General features: G+C 48.3%; 1 protein-coding gene across 1 annotated transcript in view; it reads right to left on the bottom strand.

Moving 5' to 3' along the window:
• Positions 1-764: 764 nt before the first annotated feature.
• The window catches only part of SORL1 (sortilin related receptor 1), a 164,247-nt gene continuing 142,482 nt past the window's right edge, over positions 765-22,529 (bottom strand). Inside the window, exons 39-48 of the mRNA XM_081123526.1 lie at positions 21,694-21,776; positions 20,424-20,520; positions 18,051-18,235; positions 14,732-14,851; positions 13,720-13,884; positions 12,415-12,589; positions 11,330-11,436; positions 8,911-9,103; positions 6,012-6,224; positions 765-4,684 (exon numbers count right to left, since the gene is read on the bottom strand). Of these exons, the coding sequence (XP_080979652.1) occupies positions 4,617-4,684; positions 6,012-6,224; positions 8,911-9,103; positions 11,330-11,436; positions 12,415-12,589; positions 13,720-13,884; positions 14,732-14,851; positions 18,051-18,235; positions 20,424-20,520; positions 21,694-21,776 (1,406 nt within the window). The 3' untranslated portion in view covers positions 765-4,616. The remainder of the gene's footprint in view (positions 4,685-6,011; positions 6,225-8,910; positions 9,104-11,329; positions 11,437-12,414; positions 12,590-13,719; positions 13,885-14,731; positions 14,852-18,050; positions 18,236-20,423; positions 20,521-21,693; positions 21,777-22,529) is intronic.

Genomic DNA, 22,529 nt, shown 5'->3' with positions numbered 1-22,529 from the left:
TCCCCCTGGATTTCTGTGTGCGAGGTGCTGGGTTGAGGGTTTCTGACACTGAGGGTAGCGGGGCATGGCACAGGGAGAAAGGGTAGGGTCTAGGTCAGAAGCCACTAGCACCGAGGGCAGGTTTTGCTATTTACTCTCCGATTTCCCTTTAGTTTTCACTCTTTTCCCTCATCTATGAAACAGGTTAATGACACTTCAGCTTCATAGGGCTCAATATTTAAACAGGAGCAGTGCACTGGGAGGTGTTCAATCAGAAGCACCTGCCCCTCCGCCCAGGTCCAGGCTTCCAGTCCTGACTCACAGGTTCACTGCCCCCCCACCCCCAGCCCCGTTGTCAGAGGAAAGTGCAGCCTTCTCCTGAGACCTGGCTGCCGGAGGGAACTCCTGAAGGTGCTCTTTCACACACAGCTTATCACTGTTTTCCTTTCTTCTCTTACATTGAAAACGGCCTTCTTAGCACCTGTCTCCTGGTAAAGTAATCACAGCGCCGAGGGACCCATCTCAGCCACGGCCCTTGCCCAATAATCCTATTTACTCAAACAGCCTCCACAGCATCTCCCCATTCCTCCGCCGACGGGGACACTGGGCTCTTCACGGAGCCGCCACCTGGGAGCCACTTGTCAGTCACAGTTATTCCAGGCCTTCGTGTCCCTCATCTATGAAATAAACACCCTTCTAAAGCAGACAGATCGGATGGCGTTCAGAGGCGGCGCTGACTATCTTTGGTGCGCTCAAAGGAACTACTCAAGACACGCACAGGTTTTCAAGTAGCTGTTTTCTTGACCCAGTTAAATTTTTATTCATTGAAAAAAGTTGACATTGAGACAAAAATTATCTTAAAATTGTGCAACAATATAGTAAAATCTTCAGCATAAATCAGTGATTTGGAAACTTATCAAGGCAATTGAAATCATAAATGCCTACTTTCACTTTGGAGAGAAATAAGTGTACAGCATTTCAGTTTAAATAAGAGCAGAGTAGGCCTTTATTTTGCTGCAAATACTGTTGATTTTGCCTAAAGTTTCTAATTCAAACAAGTCTTTAAATGAAAGTGACAAGGAATATCTGAGAATATTGTCCCACCTCAGCACTCGTACTTATTCCATTTGGGTTATTACACATGAAAGTAACACCATTCTTAGGCTATTTGGCTGAGATGATTTAACTCATGATATGGCTGCTCAGAATTAGTGGGCAGGAGCTCATTGCAACCTATCCTCCCTCATCCAAGTTCAGTGGTCATGCCCCTTCTGAAACATGCTTCCTGTCTTCATACCCAACAGTACATATTTCTCGCTATCTACTCCATATCTCAGTCTTGCATAGAAAATATTCTATATAAACTAAATGCACTGGCTTTTAATACACAAAAATTGTACCTGAAAGGCAGCACACACTCCCAACACAAGTGCAGATTCTGTCTAGTTCAGTCAAGTCCTAAACCAGTGTGGAGGTGGTACTCAGTTTGCATAAGGACCCTGGATCTGTTCTCTAGAGGACCTCCCAATTCCCTGCGAAGAAAAACCCTTTTCAGGGACTCGCCATGACCAGCTCAGTGGGGAAGTGATCAGCCAAACCTGGAGGGATGGGGCTCCTGCCCTGAGGCAACGCTGGGCAGAGTGACTGCTGGGTGAGTATCTGAGGAAGGACTCTCCAAGTAGAAGGGGTGGGTATCTATCTATAAGGGCCTCACAAAACCACCCCTCTCCCTAGTTCCTCCCAATATTAAGTACACCCATGACGGGCAGGAGAGAACATGCGCCTGCATGTCCCACATCTGTCCCTCGTAACATCACCACAGAGGGAGCCCCAGGAACCCTTCTCCTCAAGGTCAGGCATTTCCACCCAGCATCATAAATATCTCCTCAGCTTCAAGGGCAGCCAGTAGTTCCTGGTGCTTCTCACACATCTGCATAGATAAGGAATCCTCCGTCATTTTACCTGCATGAACCCACATCTCATACGGCTCAAGGGCATTCAGTACATAAAGGGGCAAAATCAGCTTCCAGAGGGAATTTGTACACAGTCCCCTGCCTACCAAATTTTAGTGCACTTCTGATGTGCATTCTCACAGGCCCTGGGGGTCAGCCTTTTCCTTGGACAGTGCGAACTTTCGAGGTGGCAGCTCCAAAAAGGTTACAAAACCCCTTCTTCACAAACAGCCAGGGGCTCCAGTTGGTCACACTGAAGACAACTCTCGGGTCCCTGTCAAAGGGTGCACATAGTTCCTGTTTTCATTTCCTATTGTCAACCCAACCTCTTGACTTTTGCAGACAGCATATACACATCAAAACCCCAGAAAGTTATGCAGAGGGAAACAGGAGTGTGTGCTTCATAAGTCCATAAAAATATACAATTTACACATAGCTGCATCTATCTAGCTTAGCTTCAGGAACTTAGCTCTTCGGTTAATATAAAATATTCTAGCCTGAAAAGGCTGCTTTCCTTTCAAACTGCACAGAGGCCTTCTCCGAGGAGGGGGTGGCAGTCTGCACAGTGCTGGGTACTAACATGGGAAGCACTGGTACTCAGAGCTGGAGGCTCAGAGGTATCGCAAGGTGCCGCCTGGAGACAGGATAAAAACGCTTGCCTACGGAGTAACTGAAAAGAGCGTTCGAGCCTTTTATATCAGCTTTTACCAAAGTAACCAAAAAGCTGGCAGAGAAAGAGACTATACTTCCTAGTGGCTCAATTAAATGGCGTGTGTCCCACCCGACTGTTAACCTTCACCTACTTAAACAGCTTATTAAAAGGGGGTGGGGGATAGGGCTCGGAGTTTTGAACAAACTCCAAGGTAAGATAAGACAAAGACAAAGAAACTCCAGTCTTTAAAAAAATAACAAAGGAGAAAGAAGAGAAAATATGCTGGAAGGAGGCTCATCATTCCACCACTTGTTAAGCAACATGAGCCTAACGACGACATGGTGCTGACTGTCTACAACCTGAAATACTCATCCAAAATATACACCGGGTGGGGCAAGGGCAGACTCACAGCTGGGAATATGCAAACCAGATTTTACTCTTGTATTAGTATTTATTAATTACCGTATTGTTTTCCATTTGAACAACTGTAAACCTACTTTTGCCCCACCTTGTATATTTTTAAACTAAAATTTAATTGGCTCTTTGTTTTCCAAACAATTCCTAGGTAGAAGGAATCTATATTATAACCCAAGAATGACTGTTTTGGTTAAAAGCAAGCAAACACTTCTGAGAAAGCAGTGCGCTGCATCTAAGAGCAGGTGGTATTCACAGAAAGCTGGGCTATCAGGGACGCATGAAAAGCATGGCTCCCCTGCTCCTTGAGGGGGGTTCCGTGAGGCCCCCGCAGCAGGAGTCAGCCAGGCTCGGCACTGCGCCCACAGCATTAGGGCTGAAGGGTGGGCATCAGTCCACAGTGGGTTCTGCACACCTGCCAAGTAGCCATGATCTGAACACAGGGGTGGCATTTAAAGGAACAAGGAAAACAGTCCCAGCTTATTCTACAGAGTAGTGTTGCTGCTACTGTGAACTGGACTGAGTGGCCTCAGATTCACAGACCTCTTGAATCTCCGTAAGAGTGAAGAGACTTTCTCCAGCAATTGGGCAGAGGTGTGGGAAAGGCAGGTGGAAGAAGAGAAAAAAGAGAAGGCACTGGCCCAGTGCAAAATGACTGCGTGTGTCGGCATGAATTCTCCACACAGGTACAAAGCTTTACGTTTGAGATTCTTCAGTGATAGGTAAAAATAAAACCTGAAAATTTAGGTACCAAATTTGCCCACGTATCTGTTGGGGCGCAGATCTACGGCTCTTGCCCACGCAGAGCAGTGCTCTCAGTGACGACACCAGGGTGTGGTAAAGCAGGGATATCCCTGTGCAGCTCTGAAAGCCACGTCCCGCAGAGGCAGACACAGCTGATTCACCAGTTAATACGAGGGGAAGCTGATGCTTGCAGGGCCTCCAAGGCTGCAGTCTGTGCCTGGACTGCAGTGCACTCTCCTGCCGAATACCGTGTGTGACAGACACGCGCAGTCAATGAAAATGGACTGTTTCCAGATGGCAACTAACTGCTCTGTTCCCCACCCCTCAACACCAGGGGCTCACAACGAGTGTGGTGGCAGGTGACCACCAAGCCTTGCCTTATACAAAGTCTCAATAAATTAACATAATAACATAACAGAACCTCCCCACCAAACACTTTCATATAAACTAAACCCAGACAACATTTAAAATGTGAAGCATACTTTCCAGGAGGAGGTATTCCACCCACCACACTCTCTTGACGTTTTTATTAAATACATTTCTTTCTTAGAAAAATAAAAAGAATGGCCAATTTATTGAACCAAAATTATCTCACAGACTTAAAAGCATGGCCAGCAAGCACAGCCCTGTAAGACGACATTAGCATCAAATCAGAGCAATTTGGTCACTAAAGTCAACCTGGTTTGAAGTTCACAGTTGATTACTACAAAGTTTATTCATTCATTCCTTTCTTTCTTTTTTTTTTTGTTTTGTTTTTGGCCCATATAAAAATAACATATTGCAACTCAAAGTGCATCTTTTAAAATAAACCATCCACTATCTTTATCAAATAAAATATTTACACCATTTGGTTTCTCGAGTGGAAAGACACTCTTTCAGGCTATCACCATGGGGACATCGTCTGAAAATCCAGTTATCATTGGAGTGTCTTCATCATCTTCTCCTAAGGGAAGAACAGTCAGGTGGTGAGTCCCAGTGCACCTGCATCCCGACCCATCTCCCGCCTCTAGGCCCCTCCATCCCCACCCACCGCAAGCCCCGCCTCAGGCACAGTCACTTGCTGAAACAGCCACCTGTTAGAGTCCCCTTCTTCCCGCAACAGGGATCAAGCTCATTTTAATCATAGTTTGAATTTAACCAAATAAGTCAAGTTGGTCTTCTAGGAAGGAGAATCTTACTACTTACTTAAAAGGCCCTAGGTGTTTTACTCTCCCCAGTGGGAGTTATCCACACCCTACGTTAGCACAGCAAACTTAATTGTCTGTTTTCCCCTTTGAACACACAGGGCTCTAAGGAAAAGGGCCTCAGAGGGGTTTGAGTGTTTTGAGGACAGCTTCCCAGCCTAGCAGCTGTCCCCACGTGGCCCTGGGTACCACCCTGTGTGAGTGAGTGCCAAGAGGCACTCCCTGGTCACTGCATGAGTGCCACCATGATGGCATGGCTCCTTTTGCCCCAATAACAGAAACAAAGAGCCCCCTCCATTCATGCAAAGGAGTCCAAGAACTTCTAATAAAGCCAAAAAAGAACAGAGAAGCAGCAGACAGAGCTAATATCAAATGATTAGTGAATGGGAATACATAAAGGTCTTTACAAACAAACAAATCAGAATTAGTATACAGGAAAAAATGACCACGTAAACTCACCTGCGGCAACCTGAGTCTGGAGAAGCCTAAGTTTGGGGAAGGTCCCCAAACACACCCACTTCATTATGTTAAGCGGCCTACTAGCTCGATTAGTGTTTGGTAAAGTGAGCATGCAGACATTTATAAAAGGGGTATTTCCTTCTTTTTCCCATGCTACGTTATCGACACATAACAGAGGAATGGCCTGCGAGGCTGCACTAGCCATCAGAAAAGCAAAGAGGAAGATGGAAAGGAGGCCTCTGGACAGATGCTGAGTGGGAAGCATGGCTTTTTGTCTTCACTGGGATGTGTGGAGATCTCAGACCTCCAGGTCTCTGAAGGATGAGAAGAGTTGGAAACTCTTGAGAACCAGCCAATACTCTGGAAGCACCCAAAGCCCAGGGCAAATCTATCCCCGTGTACAAGGCGAGCTCCCAGCAGAGGCCAGACCAAGCTACTGAAAAGAATACTGGTACCTTCACTCAGGAGCAAATTCAAAGCAACGGGCTCTAACTGGTTTAACCCAAAGCAACGGGATTGTTGGTTAACGCATAACAGCTCTAGAGTCCAAAGACGGGCTTACAGTGGGTACTTCCTAATCAAGTCACTGGCTCTGTGGGGTATGCCCTGGGAGGAGGCACCACGTACCCAAGTCATCGCCGGAGGAGAAGATGGCCGAGCCCAGCCGGGAGCTGTAGTGGCTGTTGGCGAAGGCAGAGAAGCTGCTCTGCAGCCTACGGTGCTTCGTGTACAGGACGGCAAACCCAACCCCCAGGCTCAGCAGTATCAGGAACAAGACGGGCACCACCACAGCAGCCACGTCAGTGGATCTGGTAGCATGAAGGGCTGACGCATCCCCACCTGCCAAGGTAAGATGCCAGCCATAAGCCTCCTGGGTAAGGGCAGGGAAAGGACCAGGCAGCTCCTCAGCAACCCACCACCCAAACACCTAACCAAATGCCTACCTGCTGCGACACGTTCCGGTACGTGATACCTACACATTGCCCGATCCCTGCCCACGAGCTAATGGGCTTCAGGCTTGTGCATGCAACCACAGTAATTATATTAAACTCCTAATCACTGCCTTGTTGGTATTTAGGTAATCTCCTGGAAGGGAGACCTTTGTTGGGGTATCAACACTGGTTTCATTAGCATGATTACTTCAGACCACTTGCTTGCTTTCCATAAGAGGATAGGAAATCAGACCACTAATTAATGAGATTGCAATTATTTCCCCTACTTAGCACCAAAGTCCTCTGAATTGCAATTATCTGAAGCTCCATGAAGTGACACAATGAGACTCCCTTACTGCAACTGACTCACCAGCTCATGGAGTTTATTAGGCTTTTACTTAAATAAAAGAGAGCAAGATAACCTTCCCATATACATTAAACATTTTTAAAAAGCCCTTTTCAAAGCCATTTAAGTGTCTGTAACTAATCATGGTGCCCTTTCCCATTGCCTTAAACAAATACTAGCTTTATGGTCATATATCTACAGCGCTCTAGGGTGGTAATTTTCAACCCATGTGCCACAATGTTTACAACATGCAGTACCTGACTATTTATTCAGGGGCACTGACTGCTTTTCCCTTAGATTCAAATAAAAAAATGACAATAGCCAACACAACAACAGCTGTCCTGTGTGAATGAATCAAAATTATACCTATTGCCTGGCCAGCATAGCTCAGCGGTTGAGCATCAACCTAGAATCCAGGAGATCGAGGTTCAATTCCCAGTCAGGGCACATGCCCAGGTTTCCAGCCCCATCCTCGGGGGGGGTGGGGGGGGTGGGGTGCAGGAGGCAGCCAATCGACTCTCATCATTGATATCTCTCTCTCCCTCTCCCTTCCTCTATCTGAAATCAATAAAAATATATCTTATTAAAAAAAAATTATACCTATTTTCTTTTGTCAGATTGGCAAAAAATACACTTTTTGGTATGTTAAAGAATTTTAGTAATTAGTTTATGTGCCATGAGATGACAAAGGTTGTAAAGTGCTTCTCGTGGGCAAAGCAAACAACCTGCTGGGTCAGAATGAGTCTTCCTGAAAGGGTTAGACTCTTTATCTGAGAAATCCTGGGTAAAGTCTGAGCCTCAGACGGGACAGTGGGAGTCAGTGTTAGCTAAGGAAGCAAGCGGACTTTCTATGACCCCATAAGGAGCCCTGCTTGGCTTGAGGCTTGTCCCTGGAGTAGGGTGAGATGGCCTTGGCCCGGCCTCTGCCTCATGCAGAAATCCGGCAGCACCCAGGGATTCTTTCCAACAGGGTCTCTTAGAGGCCAAGGAGCCATCTCCTGCCAGCCTAATCTAACAAGTCAATACTCGAGTCTTTAATTCCTTTCATTATTGATTTACAAAAAAAAAAAAAAATTCAGTATCCCAACCTAACCCCAACTGTGAAGTAGTAAATTAGGGTATGCCCTTGTCTGGGGCAGACAGGAGTAGGCCAGCAGGTGGAGGTCGCAGGAATGAGGGAGCTTGGGCGGGCCCTCCACCCCACTGCCAAGGGGACAAGGAGTGAGGCTCAGACTGAGAGGTCTAACCAGAAACATTCTGTTGGACCAGCTGGGTTTCACATGGGCAGCTGGGGGTGTCCTCACAACAGTTTTTCCCGAAGTCTGTTTAATAGTTGCTGACTGGATTTCCTCAAAAGAGAGGCTCTATTTAGGAAACAACAGGTTCAAAAGATGACTAACTTGGAAATCATAGGGGATGTAAGCATAACTGGAGGTTCTTGGTTTTTGGTAGAACCTTCTCAGAACCTCTAATATGCAGTGATCTCCAAAGAGAAGTGAGATGCAAGGGTTCCCTCATGTAGGTGGTGCCAAGGGTGGGTACTCCAGCAGAATACACCATGGGATACAGGGCAAGAGAGAACACAGAACAACTCTAAGACAAGATTTTGGCTTGAGCATCAGTTAGTTCTTGGCTGGGAGGAAATGACACTAAAAGGGCCAGTGCCAAATTGTTGAATTCCTGGAGAAGCTACTACAGAAGATGCACCATTGCTGTAAATGGAAGGGCCCGGTCCTCTGCCCTTAGCCTGACCCCAGCGACATCTGTGACTGTTCCTAAGACAGGTCCTGGCCACATGCAGGGCCTGAGCTTGGCTGCCAGCTAAAATGAAGGGACAGCTAGAAAATCAGTTACTCCATGACGAGGAGATTATTTACTAACTTGGAAATCATAGGAGATATACGCATAATTGGAGGCTCTGAGAAGTCCTAAAACAACAAAACAACTCTTATTAACTCATTGTTTCTCAAACAGAACCTCCTCTTTAAACAAAACCTCTTAGCCTCCCCTTTCTTGGGCTTTACATTCACAGTGTGGTCACCTGGTACCTTCAGCTCTCCCACCACACCTGGCTCAGGAAGTATTTACAAATAAATCAGGGCCTGATTAAATTGATACATATATGACTTTCTTTTGAACTGAACTATTTTTAATGCATTTTAGAAAAACACATTTCTAGCAAGCCATGCTACATGCTTGATGCATTTCCCAGAAATAAAGACAGGAACTGGCAGCAGCAGCCACTTACCGGACCCCAAGGCATCATAAAGCAGGGCAGCAGGCTCCCCACAGATCTGGCTGCCAAAAAGGCAGCTTGCCTGGACAGTGAACGTGTAATTATGACCCAACTTCAGGTTGGAAACCTTAAAGAAATTGTCGGTAGTATTCCCGAGGTAAGCTGTGATATTCATGGCATTATCAAACATGTGTATCTCGTAGCCCTGGAAACAGACAGAGAGATGTCAGGAAGCTGCAGACAGAGCCTGAGCTCCGTGACTGCCGCCAGCTGTGCGAGCTCCTCACTGCAAGCCTCTGCAGATGTTAAAGCACTCTGGGTTCTTACTAGATCTTTTTCATTACCACTGAGATACTGGATTCAGAATAAGGGCACTTTCCCATCCCAAGTGTCTAAATAACTGCACAGCTCTCCTGAGCTGCACAGAGGAAGGGAAACCTGAATCCCCAACAAAAGCCATTTAAACAACTGTTTTAGTACACATTCAGAGTTCTGGTCAGCAGTCCACTTGTCTCAGGCAACATTAAATGCCACAGAGAATCTGGACAATTCAGTAATAGCTGGCTGTAATGGGATTTGCTGATAATAAGCCAGGCTGCACTGGGCTCCAGGAATGGGGTGAAAAAAAGGAACTTGCATCAGAAAAGACAGGACATTTCTCCCTAGGACAGTGCACGGGAACTTCCTCATCAGCTCACAGCTCCTTGCTCCCAGCCCTCCCAAACCCATGGTGGCCCAGCTCAGCCCGGCCCTGAAATAAAAGGTGCTCCAGCAGGCTCTCGAGGAGCTGATGAGATAAACAATCTTGCTATTTACACTGGCGCAGGCAGTCAGGGAAACCTGTGCTGGAAACGGCACTCCTAGGGCAGTCCTGGCCAACATGCTGGTGGGATCAGTATGGCCGTCTGGACTTCCCGATGCTCTTCACATAGTCTAGTGTCAAACCCTGCGCACACCTCCCCACCGCCACCCAAAATAGACCCAGATATTGGGCCCCACGGCATACTCATAGTCTCTTGGTCCCATTCCACTGACCTGTCTATTCTCGGAACTCTAAGGGGAGGAAGGAGGACATGCCGTGTTCATGCCAGAACCCCACTGGCAATGGGTGGCTGAGCTGCATCCCCAACCTAACAGCTGGGCACTGCCACCAAAAAGGACTCCGCTATCAGCCGTTGCCAAACCAAGTCTCCTAATATCTCCACAGTCTTTGTTATATACTAGCATTCATCATTTCCTATCTAACACAGATTTGGTGTACAACATTTGCAAAATGCATAAAGGTATAAAGGAAAGAATTTAAATGACACAAACATCAACTACCCATAACTTGTCTAAGAGTCCTCTTCTGTGGGCATTCAGGTGGTCTCCTCTTTCTTGCTATCATAAATAAAACTGCCCTGAACGGCCTAGGATCTGAATTCTTCACACACACTGTTTCCTTAGAGCAAAGGAAAGAATCGCTGGGTCCGAGGGTGTGCACACTGTAAGGTTTTTGATGCCTATTTCCACAGTGCCTCACAGGAGGTCAAACGGATTCATGTTCCCAGGGCACTGGCCTCCCCACTACTACTCAGAGCGCAACACTCTTCCAGCAGAACTCTGCCAGCTTCACGTGAACGGGCCACACCTCTGCTGCCGGCACCGCTAGTGAAGTGGACCTTTTTTCTTTTGCTTACTGCTGCTGGAATATTTTACTTCATTACCTGTACCTGTTTCAAAATTAGTTTAGAATTGCTTTGAAAACTTTCTTTATATTAAGGTATTTTAACCATTTATATCATACTTGTGAAAGCTGCGAGAACATTCGAATTCTAATTTAGCTTTGCTTCTGACATCATACTGTGACTATTTAGAAGCCTAGGACTCTGCTAACACTACACCTCCAGGTAGCCACAGGTGAGTTTTCCTGTTTATTTAGCTCATGCTTTGCTGACAACGGTCTGTCTACCCTTGGGTGGCAAATCTATTCAGGTGTTGCTCTCCTCCTATCACATGTTGTAAATAATTGGTCTGCCAATAACAAAACAATTGCTTTTCATATGTTGACAGACTACCTTCAAGTGCTGCCTGCTCCCTTGAACTTCACTGGAAAGAAACATGAGATAGATGCCAGGCGCAGAGTGCAGCTCATGACTCAGTGCCGAGGCCACAACCCCACCTACAGAAGGTTTGGGAAGATGGGGCCCGAGGCCAGCTCAGGGAGCACGGCAAGGGCGGGAGGACTGAAAAGCACTTAGTGCCAAGATTCTCACCTTCAATGGGCAGAATCAATGTCACTAATTAGCAATCACACAGAAAATGGTCCTTCGGCTCCCAGGTCCACTCCTTTGCCTTGTCCGTTCTTTAGGCTAGCATGCTGTGAATGAGCTCACCTCTAAAACACTGTCCAATTTGATTCTCAAAGTTATTGAGAAGGAGGGGAACTCACCCTGTTTTCCTGAAAATACTGTTCCTTCAAAGCTAGACTTTTCCAAAACAGAAGAACATGGTCATTTTCTGTTATGATTTTTAAGGCATCAGGTGCTGACAATGACACTGAAAATTAAAGATGAAACAGGATGCAGTTAGTGGCCATACACTTGAATTGCCGTTTCCTTATCTGTCAAAGGGAGATTAAAGAATGTTAACCGTGAAGGGTTAGATTAATTTAAGGAAGAAATAAAACACATGTATTGCTTAGTACAGAGCCTAGCACATGGCAGACACTCTAACTGGCACCTCTTTTGTTGTTATAACTTTAGCCAAGAAATTTGGACAGTATCTAATTTGGTAGCCCTTATACCCAAAGGTAGCCAAAAACAAACAGGGTGCAGCTGGAAAGGGAGGAATGGACTGGACCGGACCTGGACTTTGGCTCCCAGCCTGCCTTCCTGCTCTCAAGTCCTGAGCCTGAGCCTGAGCCAGAGCCAGAACCAAAGGGGCCTCAGAGCCCAGTGAGGGACTGGAGAGCTCCACCTCAAGATCGCAGAGCATGACCCAGGCCCCCTGCTCGCACCGACAGCCTCCATCACTGACATGGCCGCTGTCTGAGTAGCCAAGCTTCTGCCCTGCTTTCTGAATTTGAGCCTGACCACAGAGCCAGCCCAGGGCTAGCAGAAAGTCCCCCTTTAATCTACTGCCCAGTCCCTGGCCTCCCTCCATGTCTACATGTCATATTGCCACCAGGAACCACTGTGACTTTAGTCCAGGTCTCCAGGTGTGATGCTTGGCTTTAGTGGCAAATGCTCGGTTTTATTTCCTAACTGTCTTGGGCACTCCCCCTCTTCCCGAGAAGCGCCAAAGCACAGAGGAGACTAAGAGAGTACGAAAAAGGACAGCCACTCCCCTCACAGTGCCCTGAACGCCACCCTGCAGCCAGGTGGGGGATTCCCACACTGCTCTGCCCCAAGACGGACCCTGGAGGGCAGGGTCTGTACTTCCTGTGTGATCTCTGATAGAATTCCCTGTCCAGAGGCGCCTGGCCGCATGGCGAGCACCCGCTATGCACGCAGGCCTCTGCTCCCTCCTGCTTACCTGTGGTAATTTTTATACTGGAATCTTTGCTCATGTTCCCCAGCTGGACGATGACGTGGTATTTCCCTCCAGGCTCCAACTTGTTAAGGGTGTATTCCACAGTACTGTTCCTGGATTTTACTTTGTAGCTCCTATCGCTCTTTCTTATTAGATCTTTGACTGCAACTGCATACAGCTGAGACAAGAAATGGGCAAGCAGGAATGTGGCACTTTCCCCTGTAGGTCAGGTGGGTGGCATGCCGCACCCATGGCTGTGACCCTCAGCGACACTGTGAGCCCCATAGTCTAACTCTGCTCTTGGGGAAGCTGTTGGTGGCTAGATCCAATCTCACAACAAGTACCCACTCCCAGAACTGGGCACAGATCAATTCACTCCAAAAAGCAATTCTAGGGAAAGCCATATTTATTGTAGCATCAGCAGGCAGAAAGGAACAGGCAAAAAAAACCCAAATTCAGTGTTCAACTCCTGAATCCCCACCACTGCAACCATTTCAGGGCGTGGTCACAGAAGGACAAAGAGCTTTACTTCCTCCCGCCCAGGCTGCTCTCACACACGGGGCAGAGGCAACAAGAGAGGGACATGCAGCACGTGCAGTAAACCCGCTCGTCAGGGAGGAGCGAGGGACAAGCAGAGTCTTAGCAGCCAAGCTAAGTGGGGTGGCGGGGCAGAGGGCATGGCTGGGCGGGGCAGAGGGCATGGCTGGGCGGGGCAGAGGGCATGGCTGGGCGGGGCAGAGGGCATGGCTGGGCGGGGGCGGGGGCATGGAGGTGAAGGCAGCCGGGGCAAGAGGAGACAGGAGTCTTTTCTTGATTCAATGCGTCTTTTAGGTCGGGGCCAGCAAACTTTTATGGAAGGTCCAGTTAGTAAGTATTTCAGGCTTGGAAGGCTGGGTGGTCTTGACCACAATGACTCAACTCTGCCACTTGCAGCACGAAAGCAGCCACAGATAACAGGCAAGCAGTGGGTATACCTTGGTTGTATTAACACTACGTTCAAAACCAGGGACAGCCTGGTCTTGGCCTGCAGGCCTCTGTTTGCCAACCCATTTTGGAAGACAAAGAAGGGAATGTGAGGAGGCAGAGAGGAGGGATAAAACAGCATCACAGCGGGGAACAACGGGATGTGACACCAAGAGGAGGCACCCATAACAACACCCCCATCTTCGGCGAGACAGAAAGGGGCCTCATGCTGAGCTCCAATTGCCAGGCCTATGGTTCCTGCCCCAGTGCAGGGTCCTCTCCCCTCACCCCTGCCTGCAAACCATACTAAGAATGAGCGAGGGCTGCAGGCAATGGGCCACTCACCAGGTCCTGGTCTGGAGAGTCGTAGGGGGATTCCCACTTAATCGCAGCAGATGTCTTGCCTATGCGCACTGCATGCAGGTGACGGGGTGGGAGCCTGCTGTCCGGGATCATCTTCACCACCACGTAGTCCGAGGACGGCCCTTGGTAAGGCACCACCACGCGAACCTGAAACAAGTCTTCACTAAACCACTTTCCCAACGAAACAGTGACACACGTACACAATAAAAATACAATCGATACAAAAAGATATATGATGTAAGATAATTCCCCACTTACCCTGGATGTCTAATTTATTTTCCCAGAGGTACCACTGGTAACAGTTTTTTGTACTTCCTTCTAGAAATGTCTTGTGTGTATACATACAGATATATATATTTACATATAAATACAGATATTTATATGTGTGCATAGATATACAGTTATACGCATGTGTGTACATGTAGCCTATTTTTCCTAAAAATTTTTTTACACAAATGAAAACATTGTTACACATCTTATGTTCTTAACTTCTTTCACTTAATAATACTGCTTAGAAATGTTTCCATTATGAGCACATTTACAGCTGTTATCTTTCTCTGGGATGGTTGTCCTGTATCCACTGCAAGGATAAGCTATACGACTTTTAATCCGCCTTCCCTTGATACACATTTGTTTCCAATCTTTTGCTATCACAAGCAATAGTATATCAAACATCTCCTATAGCTTGGCACACATGTAACAGTATGTAGGCTAAATTCCTAGAAGTAGAACTTGACAAAAGCTTCTATTTGTTCCTGTGGCCCGTCTGCCAAGTGCTCAGTCCTCCACGGTGGAGCCGCGCTGGTGTGGGTCTCCCATGAGCCTCACCAAGAGCTTGACGCCTGCGCCCGATGCAGGAGAGCAGTCCTCCTGCCGCACCGGAGCCTGGACCCACACCTCCCTGCCCCAGCTCCTGGGTCTGAGCTGGGAGCCCAGGAAGTAAAACACCCCTTCAAGAGAAACTCCTCTAGACCTTCTGGTAAGGGACGCTTACCAGAAACAAATACTGCTCGTCCCTACTGACAATGACTGTTTTGTTGTGGAGTGACGTCGTCAAGCTCTTCGGGTTCTGATAGAGGTCCAGGAAGGACGTGGCATAGAAGATACCATAAACCTGGTGAAAGAACAGAAAGGCACATCCGCTCAGTGGCCAGGACCTGCCATTCTCTTGAAATCCCTAATTTAAGACCCTGGGACCACGTCAAAAAAGCTCAGAGAGAAGCTTCATGTAATATTTATTCCAGCATTTATGGAGAAGGCACACGGGGCCAGGCACTGCATTCGCCCCTAGAGGTAAGTGCAGCACGGTTTCTGTGCTCAAAGAGATCTTTGTTTTTCATTCGTTCGTTTGTTTTTGAGCAGAGCGGCAGAGGAGGAAAACAGAAAACAGTTACAATTCTAAGTAACAAGTTGCCAACACAGAATCCTTGGATGCTACACTAAAAGACTACACAATGAGCCAGGGCAAGGAGGGGGACCCCCAAAGCAGGTAGCACCCTGCCAGTGGGAAGCAGGGACGTGGGAGCTGAGCGGTGTGCCAGGGGAGGTAGCAAGCTGTGCACACTTGTGGAGGGAGGCAGGAGGGCAAACACTGGCAGCTGCCCAGAGGACACCATCCCCCTTCCCTCCTTAGTAGAGTCCTGGTTCTTAGCGAGAATTGCTCCCTGAAAAGAAGTCTACATCTCCCACCTCCCTCAAAGCCAGGAGGCCATGTGGCACAGTTCCAGTCAAGGAGATGTTAGCAGAGGTGCCCCGCAGGCCTGAGGGGAGCCCTTCTTCCCCCTCCTGCTGCCCAGAACACGGAGCAGGGTGTGGCTCCAGAGGTGGCCGTGCAGACAGACACTGCAGGTGGAGGTGCCTAGCCTGGGTCCACGGTCAAACTGCGCAGGAGCCGGGACCCTGCCCTTCTTTAATTAGGACGGAACTTGGCCATTTAAAGCCACTGTGAAAGTTTCTGTCATATGCAGCCACAACCCTCATCGACACCCGTGGGGAACTGGGAGAGTTTAAAGCAGGGAAGTGGGAATTTGATGGTGGTGGGGGTCAGGGAGCTGAGGGAGTTTATAATGAGAGGATTAAGTGTGAGTAAGCTTTCTTTGTAAGGTAAAACCAGAGCATTTTCTCCAAGACTGTCAGCAGGTGAGAGAGGAGACTTGAAGAAAACGAGGTGAGTCTGGAGAAGCCAAGGGAGAGGAGGGATGTGACCAGGACACGCCAAGGGATTTCCCATCCCAGCCAACTCTGTCTTGTTCTCTAGTGCTGCTCAGCAGCTGGGACTGGAGAGGGGACAGCATGGACGGGCCAAGGGGAAGGGAAGCCTGGAAGAAGGTGACAAATTGGGAGGAGATGAGGAAAGAAAGAATTAGGGGCCTCTAAGGGGTTGGAAATCAAGAATGAATGAGCAGGAGCAGGGAAGTGGGGGGTGATGGGGTGAAGCCAGACGCAGCCGAAGCTCAGGGAGGACAAGCCTGTGGCCACCATAGGCTGGGGAGTCTGGCCAGGGGCCAGAAAAGGGTCCAAGAGCCAAGGGCCCGGGGTGTAAGAAGGGCCCACACAAGGACAGTGACGACGAAAGTCATGTCACGGTGGAGGACACAATGAGGGAGACGCCGGGTCCTCCGGGAACAGCGAGGGAGGCGAGAGCCTCCCACAGATAACGTCACTGGACCCCACCCTCTGAAAGCTGCAAGGAGTATAACCTGTTTATCAGCAAGATGAGGCAGAGAGCACTAGAGAGCCTAGAATCAGGCCCTGTTCCAATGTCCGATGCGTTAGCCCTACGCTGTGAAGACAGCTGGAAGCGACAGGTGAGTCATCCCTGGGCCGGGTGTGTAAATGGAAAGGAAGGCCCTCTTGTGAGCAGAGTCTACTTCAAGGTAAAGGGAGTCCTGGGGACAGCTCTGGGCATTCTCACCTCTGTCCCTGCCTAAGAACTGGGTTCTGAGCCACAAAAGAGCAGAGGCTATGGAGCTAGCGAACTGTCTACTGCTGCCCGGAGCTTCAGCTCTGGCCAGCTACTTCACCTGAGCCTTAGTTTCTTCACTGGTAAAGTAGGAACCTTTTCCCCTTTGAGCCGATGGCAGGATCAAGGGGTTCCAGGTGTGCCTGGCACACAGTGGGGATTCAGAGAACCCTGCATCTCCTTCCTTCTTCATGGCCAATCTTGCAGTTACTTGCAAACTTTGGTTCATTCCCCACTCATCAGTCCTGCAGCAAATGCACACTGGAGCTGCCCTCGGAAGACAAGCCGCGCCAGTCCCCCACCAGCCGCTGAGGGCTCACTAACCCCCTTGGCCGATTTAGCCCCCCGCCCTTTTGCATTCAGGACCCGGGAACACCGCTTCCATCGGGGGCTCACAGATCAGTCACAGAGACAGGGAACAGGCAGGAGCATCAATCAGGACAAGGCAGCCCCTAATGAAACATCACTCTATATGGCACCAACTGTCAGTGTTTTAGGAGTTCCTAAGGGAAAGAGATCCAGTAGGAGAGAGCAAGATTTGATTTTACAGCCGGAGGAGGGAAGGGCTCCAGGGACGAGGCACACAAGCCAAGGTACAGAGAGAACCTTGGGAAGACCCACCTAAAAATAAAGGAAGGCGCACACTGGAGGGAGGTGGGGAACAGAACCAGATTTTTAAAAAGCACAAGCCGTCCGGCCAATGTGGCTAAATGGTTGAGCGTCGACCTAGGATCCAGGAGATCGAGGTTCGATTCCCGGTCAGGGCACATGCCTGGGCTTCCGGCTCGACCCCCAGTCGGGAGTGTGCAGGAGGCAGCCGATCAGTGACTCTCTCTCATCACTGATGTTTCTATCTCTCTCTCTCCCCCTTCCTCTCTCTGAAATCAATAAAAAAATATATATTTTAAAAAAAAGCAGCACAAACTTAATCGTAGTGAATCAAAATACATATATAAAAACAAAACAAGAAGGAAGCCAGCACAAAGTGCAGCGGGACACCGGAATGAGTGGGGGTGGGGCACAGTTAGGACTGGCCAGAGAAGGCCCCTGTGGGTGGACGGTCACCCGTGGTGGGAGGCTGGCGTACCTTGTTACTGCTGCTGACTTGTCACCATGCCTACGACCTGCCAAGGGGCACTTTCTCGCAGGTGTGGGCCAGAGTGAGAAAAGGGATGCTGGGGAGGGGATGTCAGATGCCTCTCCAGGTAATCCAGAACTGAGCAGGAGGGCAGCTGTGCTTGGGTGAGAATGGATGAAACAGCAACAGAGGAGAAAGCTCTCGGGCTGCCCATCAGCTAGAATCAGGGGGGAGTCCGTGCTCGCTGGGCAGAGGTCATCCTGGCTGACTTACCACATTCCGGGGGCCAGTCCAGGTGCATTCCACTGCAGTCTGGTTAATGGCCTTGGCTTTGAGGCCAGGCGCAGGTGGGCGGACTCCTTTGGTCACGACATGCTCGAATGCCAGAGGACTATCCCCTGACTCAGTCTTGGCCCAGGCGGAAATCTCATATGATGTTTGAGCTGTCAGATTGCCAACTGTGAAAACAGGAGCAAGGAGATGCCAGGAGGAAGCTGGAGGTGAGCCAAGAATCTGTGTCCTGATAGGCACATCTTTTTTAAAACGTAATCTCTCAACTTAACTGAGTCCCACATGTAGTAGGATTTTCATGATTTCACAAAATCATTCAGAGTTATTTATTAGTAACTACAGGTAACATGACCTTCAATCCAGTTATCTCATGAAATCAGAGAGGGTCCCAAAATTGATGCAACCAAGATGTCAGTCACAGCGCTTACTGCAGGAGAAAACCCTGTACGTATCTGGCTCCCGGTGACAGGCAACAGTGAAAGAACGTGCATTCCACGAACTTCACGTATGTTCCATGAACCATTCCTGACAGCTGTTTCCAAGAATGCTTAAGGAGACTGAAAACGTCTTTACAATTTTATGTTAAGTGAAAAAGGCAGGATATAAAACGATATATAGTATTACTTCAATTTTATATCTCCTATTAATTTAGGAGATATATGATATTTAAAAGTGGTTTTCCTGGGAAGTAAAATTATAGGAAATTTTAAATTTTCATTATGCTTTCTTTGTTTTCTAAATGTTCTGTAATAAACATGTGTCCCCTTTCTCTTTCAGTGGAAATGTTATTAGGAAGCAAAGAGAAGTGAACCAAGGATATGTAAGAGGACAGCCTTTGGAGCCAGGAAGCTTGGGTTCACGGCCTGGCGACACTCTGTAGCTGTATTACCTGGATTAAAGTATTCAAACTCTCTAAGTCCTTCTTTTTGTAAGGTAAATATAACAGCACTTTTTGCAGATGGCTATTGAGGGAATTAAAAAGAAAATGCTGCCCTAGCAGGTTTGGCTCAGTCGTTAAGAGTGTCGGCCCGCAGACTGAAGGGACCCGGGTTTGGTTCCAGTCAAGGGCACGTGCCTCGGTTGCAGGCTCGATCCCCGGCCCAGGTCAGGGCGCATGCGGGAGGCAACCAATCAATGTGTCTCTCTCATATCGAGGTTTCTCTCTCTCTCTCTGTCTCCCTTCTACTCTCTCCTCTCTCTGAAAAGCAATGAAAAAAATATCCTCCAGTGAGAATCAAAAAAACCCTGTACAGGGCTTGGCACGATGCCCAGCACAGAGCAGGCCCTTTGCGTATCCAGGCACCAGCTAAGCCTTCCGTTCCCGACCCTGCCAACTCCCCCTGGTGCAACACTGGGGCAATGAGGTCACAGGCTCTGGAATTAGAAAGATGTGGGTTCAAATCCTGGCTCTCCCACCCTCTGAGGGAATTACTGAATCTCCAAGCCTTGTTTTCTCATCAGTAAAGTGAGCATGTCCCACAGACTGATTCTTGGGGTCATGTAAAACACACACTGTGTGCCGAGGCAAATGCCTGCACGCAGTAAGTGCTTACTGTTATTTTTACTCTATTGCAACCTCCTGGGCAACTTTCATCATCCACACACAGACACACACACACATCTATACACAAACACAGACACATGCACACAGACACAGACACAAAGACAGACAAACACTACATACACAGACACACACACACAGACACACACACACACAGCTCTAGATCACCTGTGAGGAGTAAAACATGGTCAACTAATCTGCAAACAAGCTGAAAGGGAAGGGAGATGCTCCCACACCACACTCACAGGCAGCCTTTGCCAGTGGAGGTTTTACCTGGAATAACTGAAATCCTTCCTTGAGCCATATGAGCATTTTACCTGAGACTCAATATTCACACAGGTGTAAGAGGAATGAGATAACTTCCTTCCTGCCTTCGCCCAGTTTTTCTCTCTATTCATTCAACAAATGTTACTGAACTCTGGTTATGCACCAGGCCCTTTGCTACCTCGTATTAGTAGAGGTGGAGCAAACAAAACCAGAACAGAGAGACAGGTAACTAAATCTAGGAACTCCTTTCCAATTTAAAAATCACCTGTATAGGGTTAATCTGCCTTCATCCAGTTTTTTCCTTTTAAGTCTCCAACTTCTACTAAGAGCCATCAGTTAGAGGGGCTTGAGGAACCACCCAGTGGACCCCTTACCTGGAGTCAGGAGTCATTCCCAGTTTCCTCACTCTGCCCACCCGAACGGCAGCCGCAGGAGACCTCCCTACACACTCGCTTCTCCTAGGCACCCCCACATGGGCTCCACTGCCAGGAAAGCTCTGCTCACACACACCAGCTCCAAGGCTCTACCTTTGTGTGACAAAATGCTCCCTCGGAAGTTCAAAGTTCTCTTCTCTTGTCTGTGGGTGTCAAATGCCCAAAAGAGGTTCACCACGTAGCCATTCACCTGCCAAGGACCAAGAAATAAGTCACCACCAGTCCAGCCATAGAGAACCCACAGAGGAAGGCTCCCCTTTCCCACGGGTTCCCTAGCTGTCTCCTTTCTCACAACAGGCAGGTTGCTTCTTTTGATCTTTAAACTAGTTCCATTGGTGCTACCAGTGAATAGTTATACTCCACCTACTTCTAAACACAAATGTGAGACCATTTATTATATAAAATAGACATTCAGTAAAACAAAAATTAACACAGAATAAAAGGACAAGAACCAATTAATAAAGACAGAAAGAGGAAAATTGGAAAAGTCACTAGGTTATGGTAATTAAGGGTAATCGGTGCTCGGGTGGTCCTTGCTGTCAAGACCCAGAGGTCAGTACAAAGGGGTTTGGTTCAAGCTCCTGACAGGAGCGCATACACCCCCACACCAGAGAAGGCTACCTTTTCCACATCCTGAGCTCATAGAAAATTTGGATCTAAAGATCACTAAACATGGGACAACAAATAAAATGATTTCAAGACCAAAGACTAGATAGACATGCTCCACAGGGCCACTTCTTGCATCAATTATCTCTGAAGCCAAAGGCATGACATGAAATTGTAGTCAGTGAATGGCACAAGGACTCTGAAGGCTGCTTGTCCCTGAAACTTCACAGGCAGGAATGATGTGAGGCGAGACAGACAGGAACACTGTGGAAGGTAGATGCCAACTTGAGAAACCATGGGACACAGGTAACTATGGTGAAGTTGGCTATGCACGTGGGCTGAGCCTGGAGGACTGTAATGATGGAGGGGGAGATACTGGATGGATGTGAGTGGATGTTTCCAAGTATCTGACTCTCGTGAGATTCATCCACCACGGGAGCCTGTGCATTAGTCCTCAGCACCAGGAAATCCAATAAAGCTGAAAATTAAAGGGCACACATATTCTGTTAACACCAACCCTTATTTGTACTGTAGCTGTGAACCACTTAATTATATGGTTAAAAAAAAGTGCACCAGACTGAGGCAGAATAATTACGTGTGTGTGAAACTCATTTGCTCTTCGTGGGGAAAGAAACCAGCCCAGCTGTGGTTGTTTGCCCCACTGGGTCAAGTCATTTGTTTTTCTTACTTGCACTGGACTCTGCTCCTGTACAAAGCAAAACCCCACCTAACTGCCAGCCTGAAGTTTCGACAGTACCTTGACGTCAGTCTCCATGGTCAGGGTGAAGCTCAGAGAGTTTTCGCTGTAGTCGTCGATGTGGATGTCTGGTGGAGGGATCACTGCAAAGGGGTCAACAGGAGAAGCCACGTCATGACAGGTGAGGAAGGCAAGGCGGCAGTTTTTCAAGTCAAGAGACAAAGCAATCCTTCCAGGGGGGAAGGATCTCTGGCGGCTTTTAATTTGTCTCTCTCTTTTACCACTGTTTTCCTGAAGCTGAGGTTGGGTCCACAGCCACCTGGTGGATACACGGCTGTCTGGGCTTACTTAGCTACCCTGGCAATTAAGTCAAGCAGTCAAGTTTCACTACGCAGATGCCCCAAACAACCCGGTGCCTGCCGGGGCGGAGGTCACAGTGCTGTCTTCACTGGCAAAAAGAACACCCAGGGGCCTCAGTCCCTTTCAAAGGACGCCAGCAGGATAAACAGTGAGTCATACACTGAAGAGGACCCTGTGGCAGATGGAAAGAACCTAGTTGCTAGAGTCTGGCAAACCTACACTCATCCTCCTGTTCAGACATTAACAACTGAGCAGCTTCGGGCGAGTCGCTCATCCTGCAGAGCCTGAGGCGTGTCAGTACTCAGCCAAGACAATTCACCAGTGATGTGTCTCAGGGGCCTTGCTCTCCATTAATGCTCCTTCTCTCCCGTTCCAGTGACCAGCCATGAGAGGCACTGCATTCTGCAGAGACTAGCGCTCAGGGGAGAGCCAAGGGAGGAGCGCAGCAGCGAGAGAAGCCTGCTCTCGCGAGTGCGAGGAGCGCCCTGCCGTTGTCTGAAGGTCTGCTACAGGACAGCGGACAGTGCTCCACTATA

This window comes from Miniopterus schreibersii (genome assembly GCF_964146895.1).
Source record: "Miniopterus schreibersii genome assembly, chromosome: 20".
Classification (NCBI taxonomy): Eukaryota; Metazoa; Chordata; class Mammalia; order Chiroptera; family Miniopteridae; genus Miniopterus; species Miniopterus schreibersii.
Note: the sequence above shows the minus strand (reverse complement) of the source record. Positions and strands in the feature narration are given on the sequence as shown.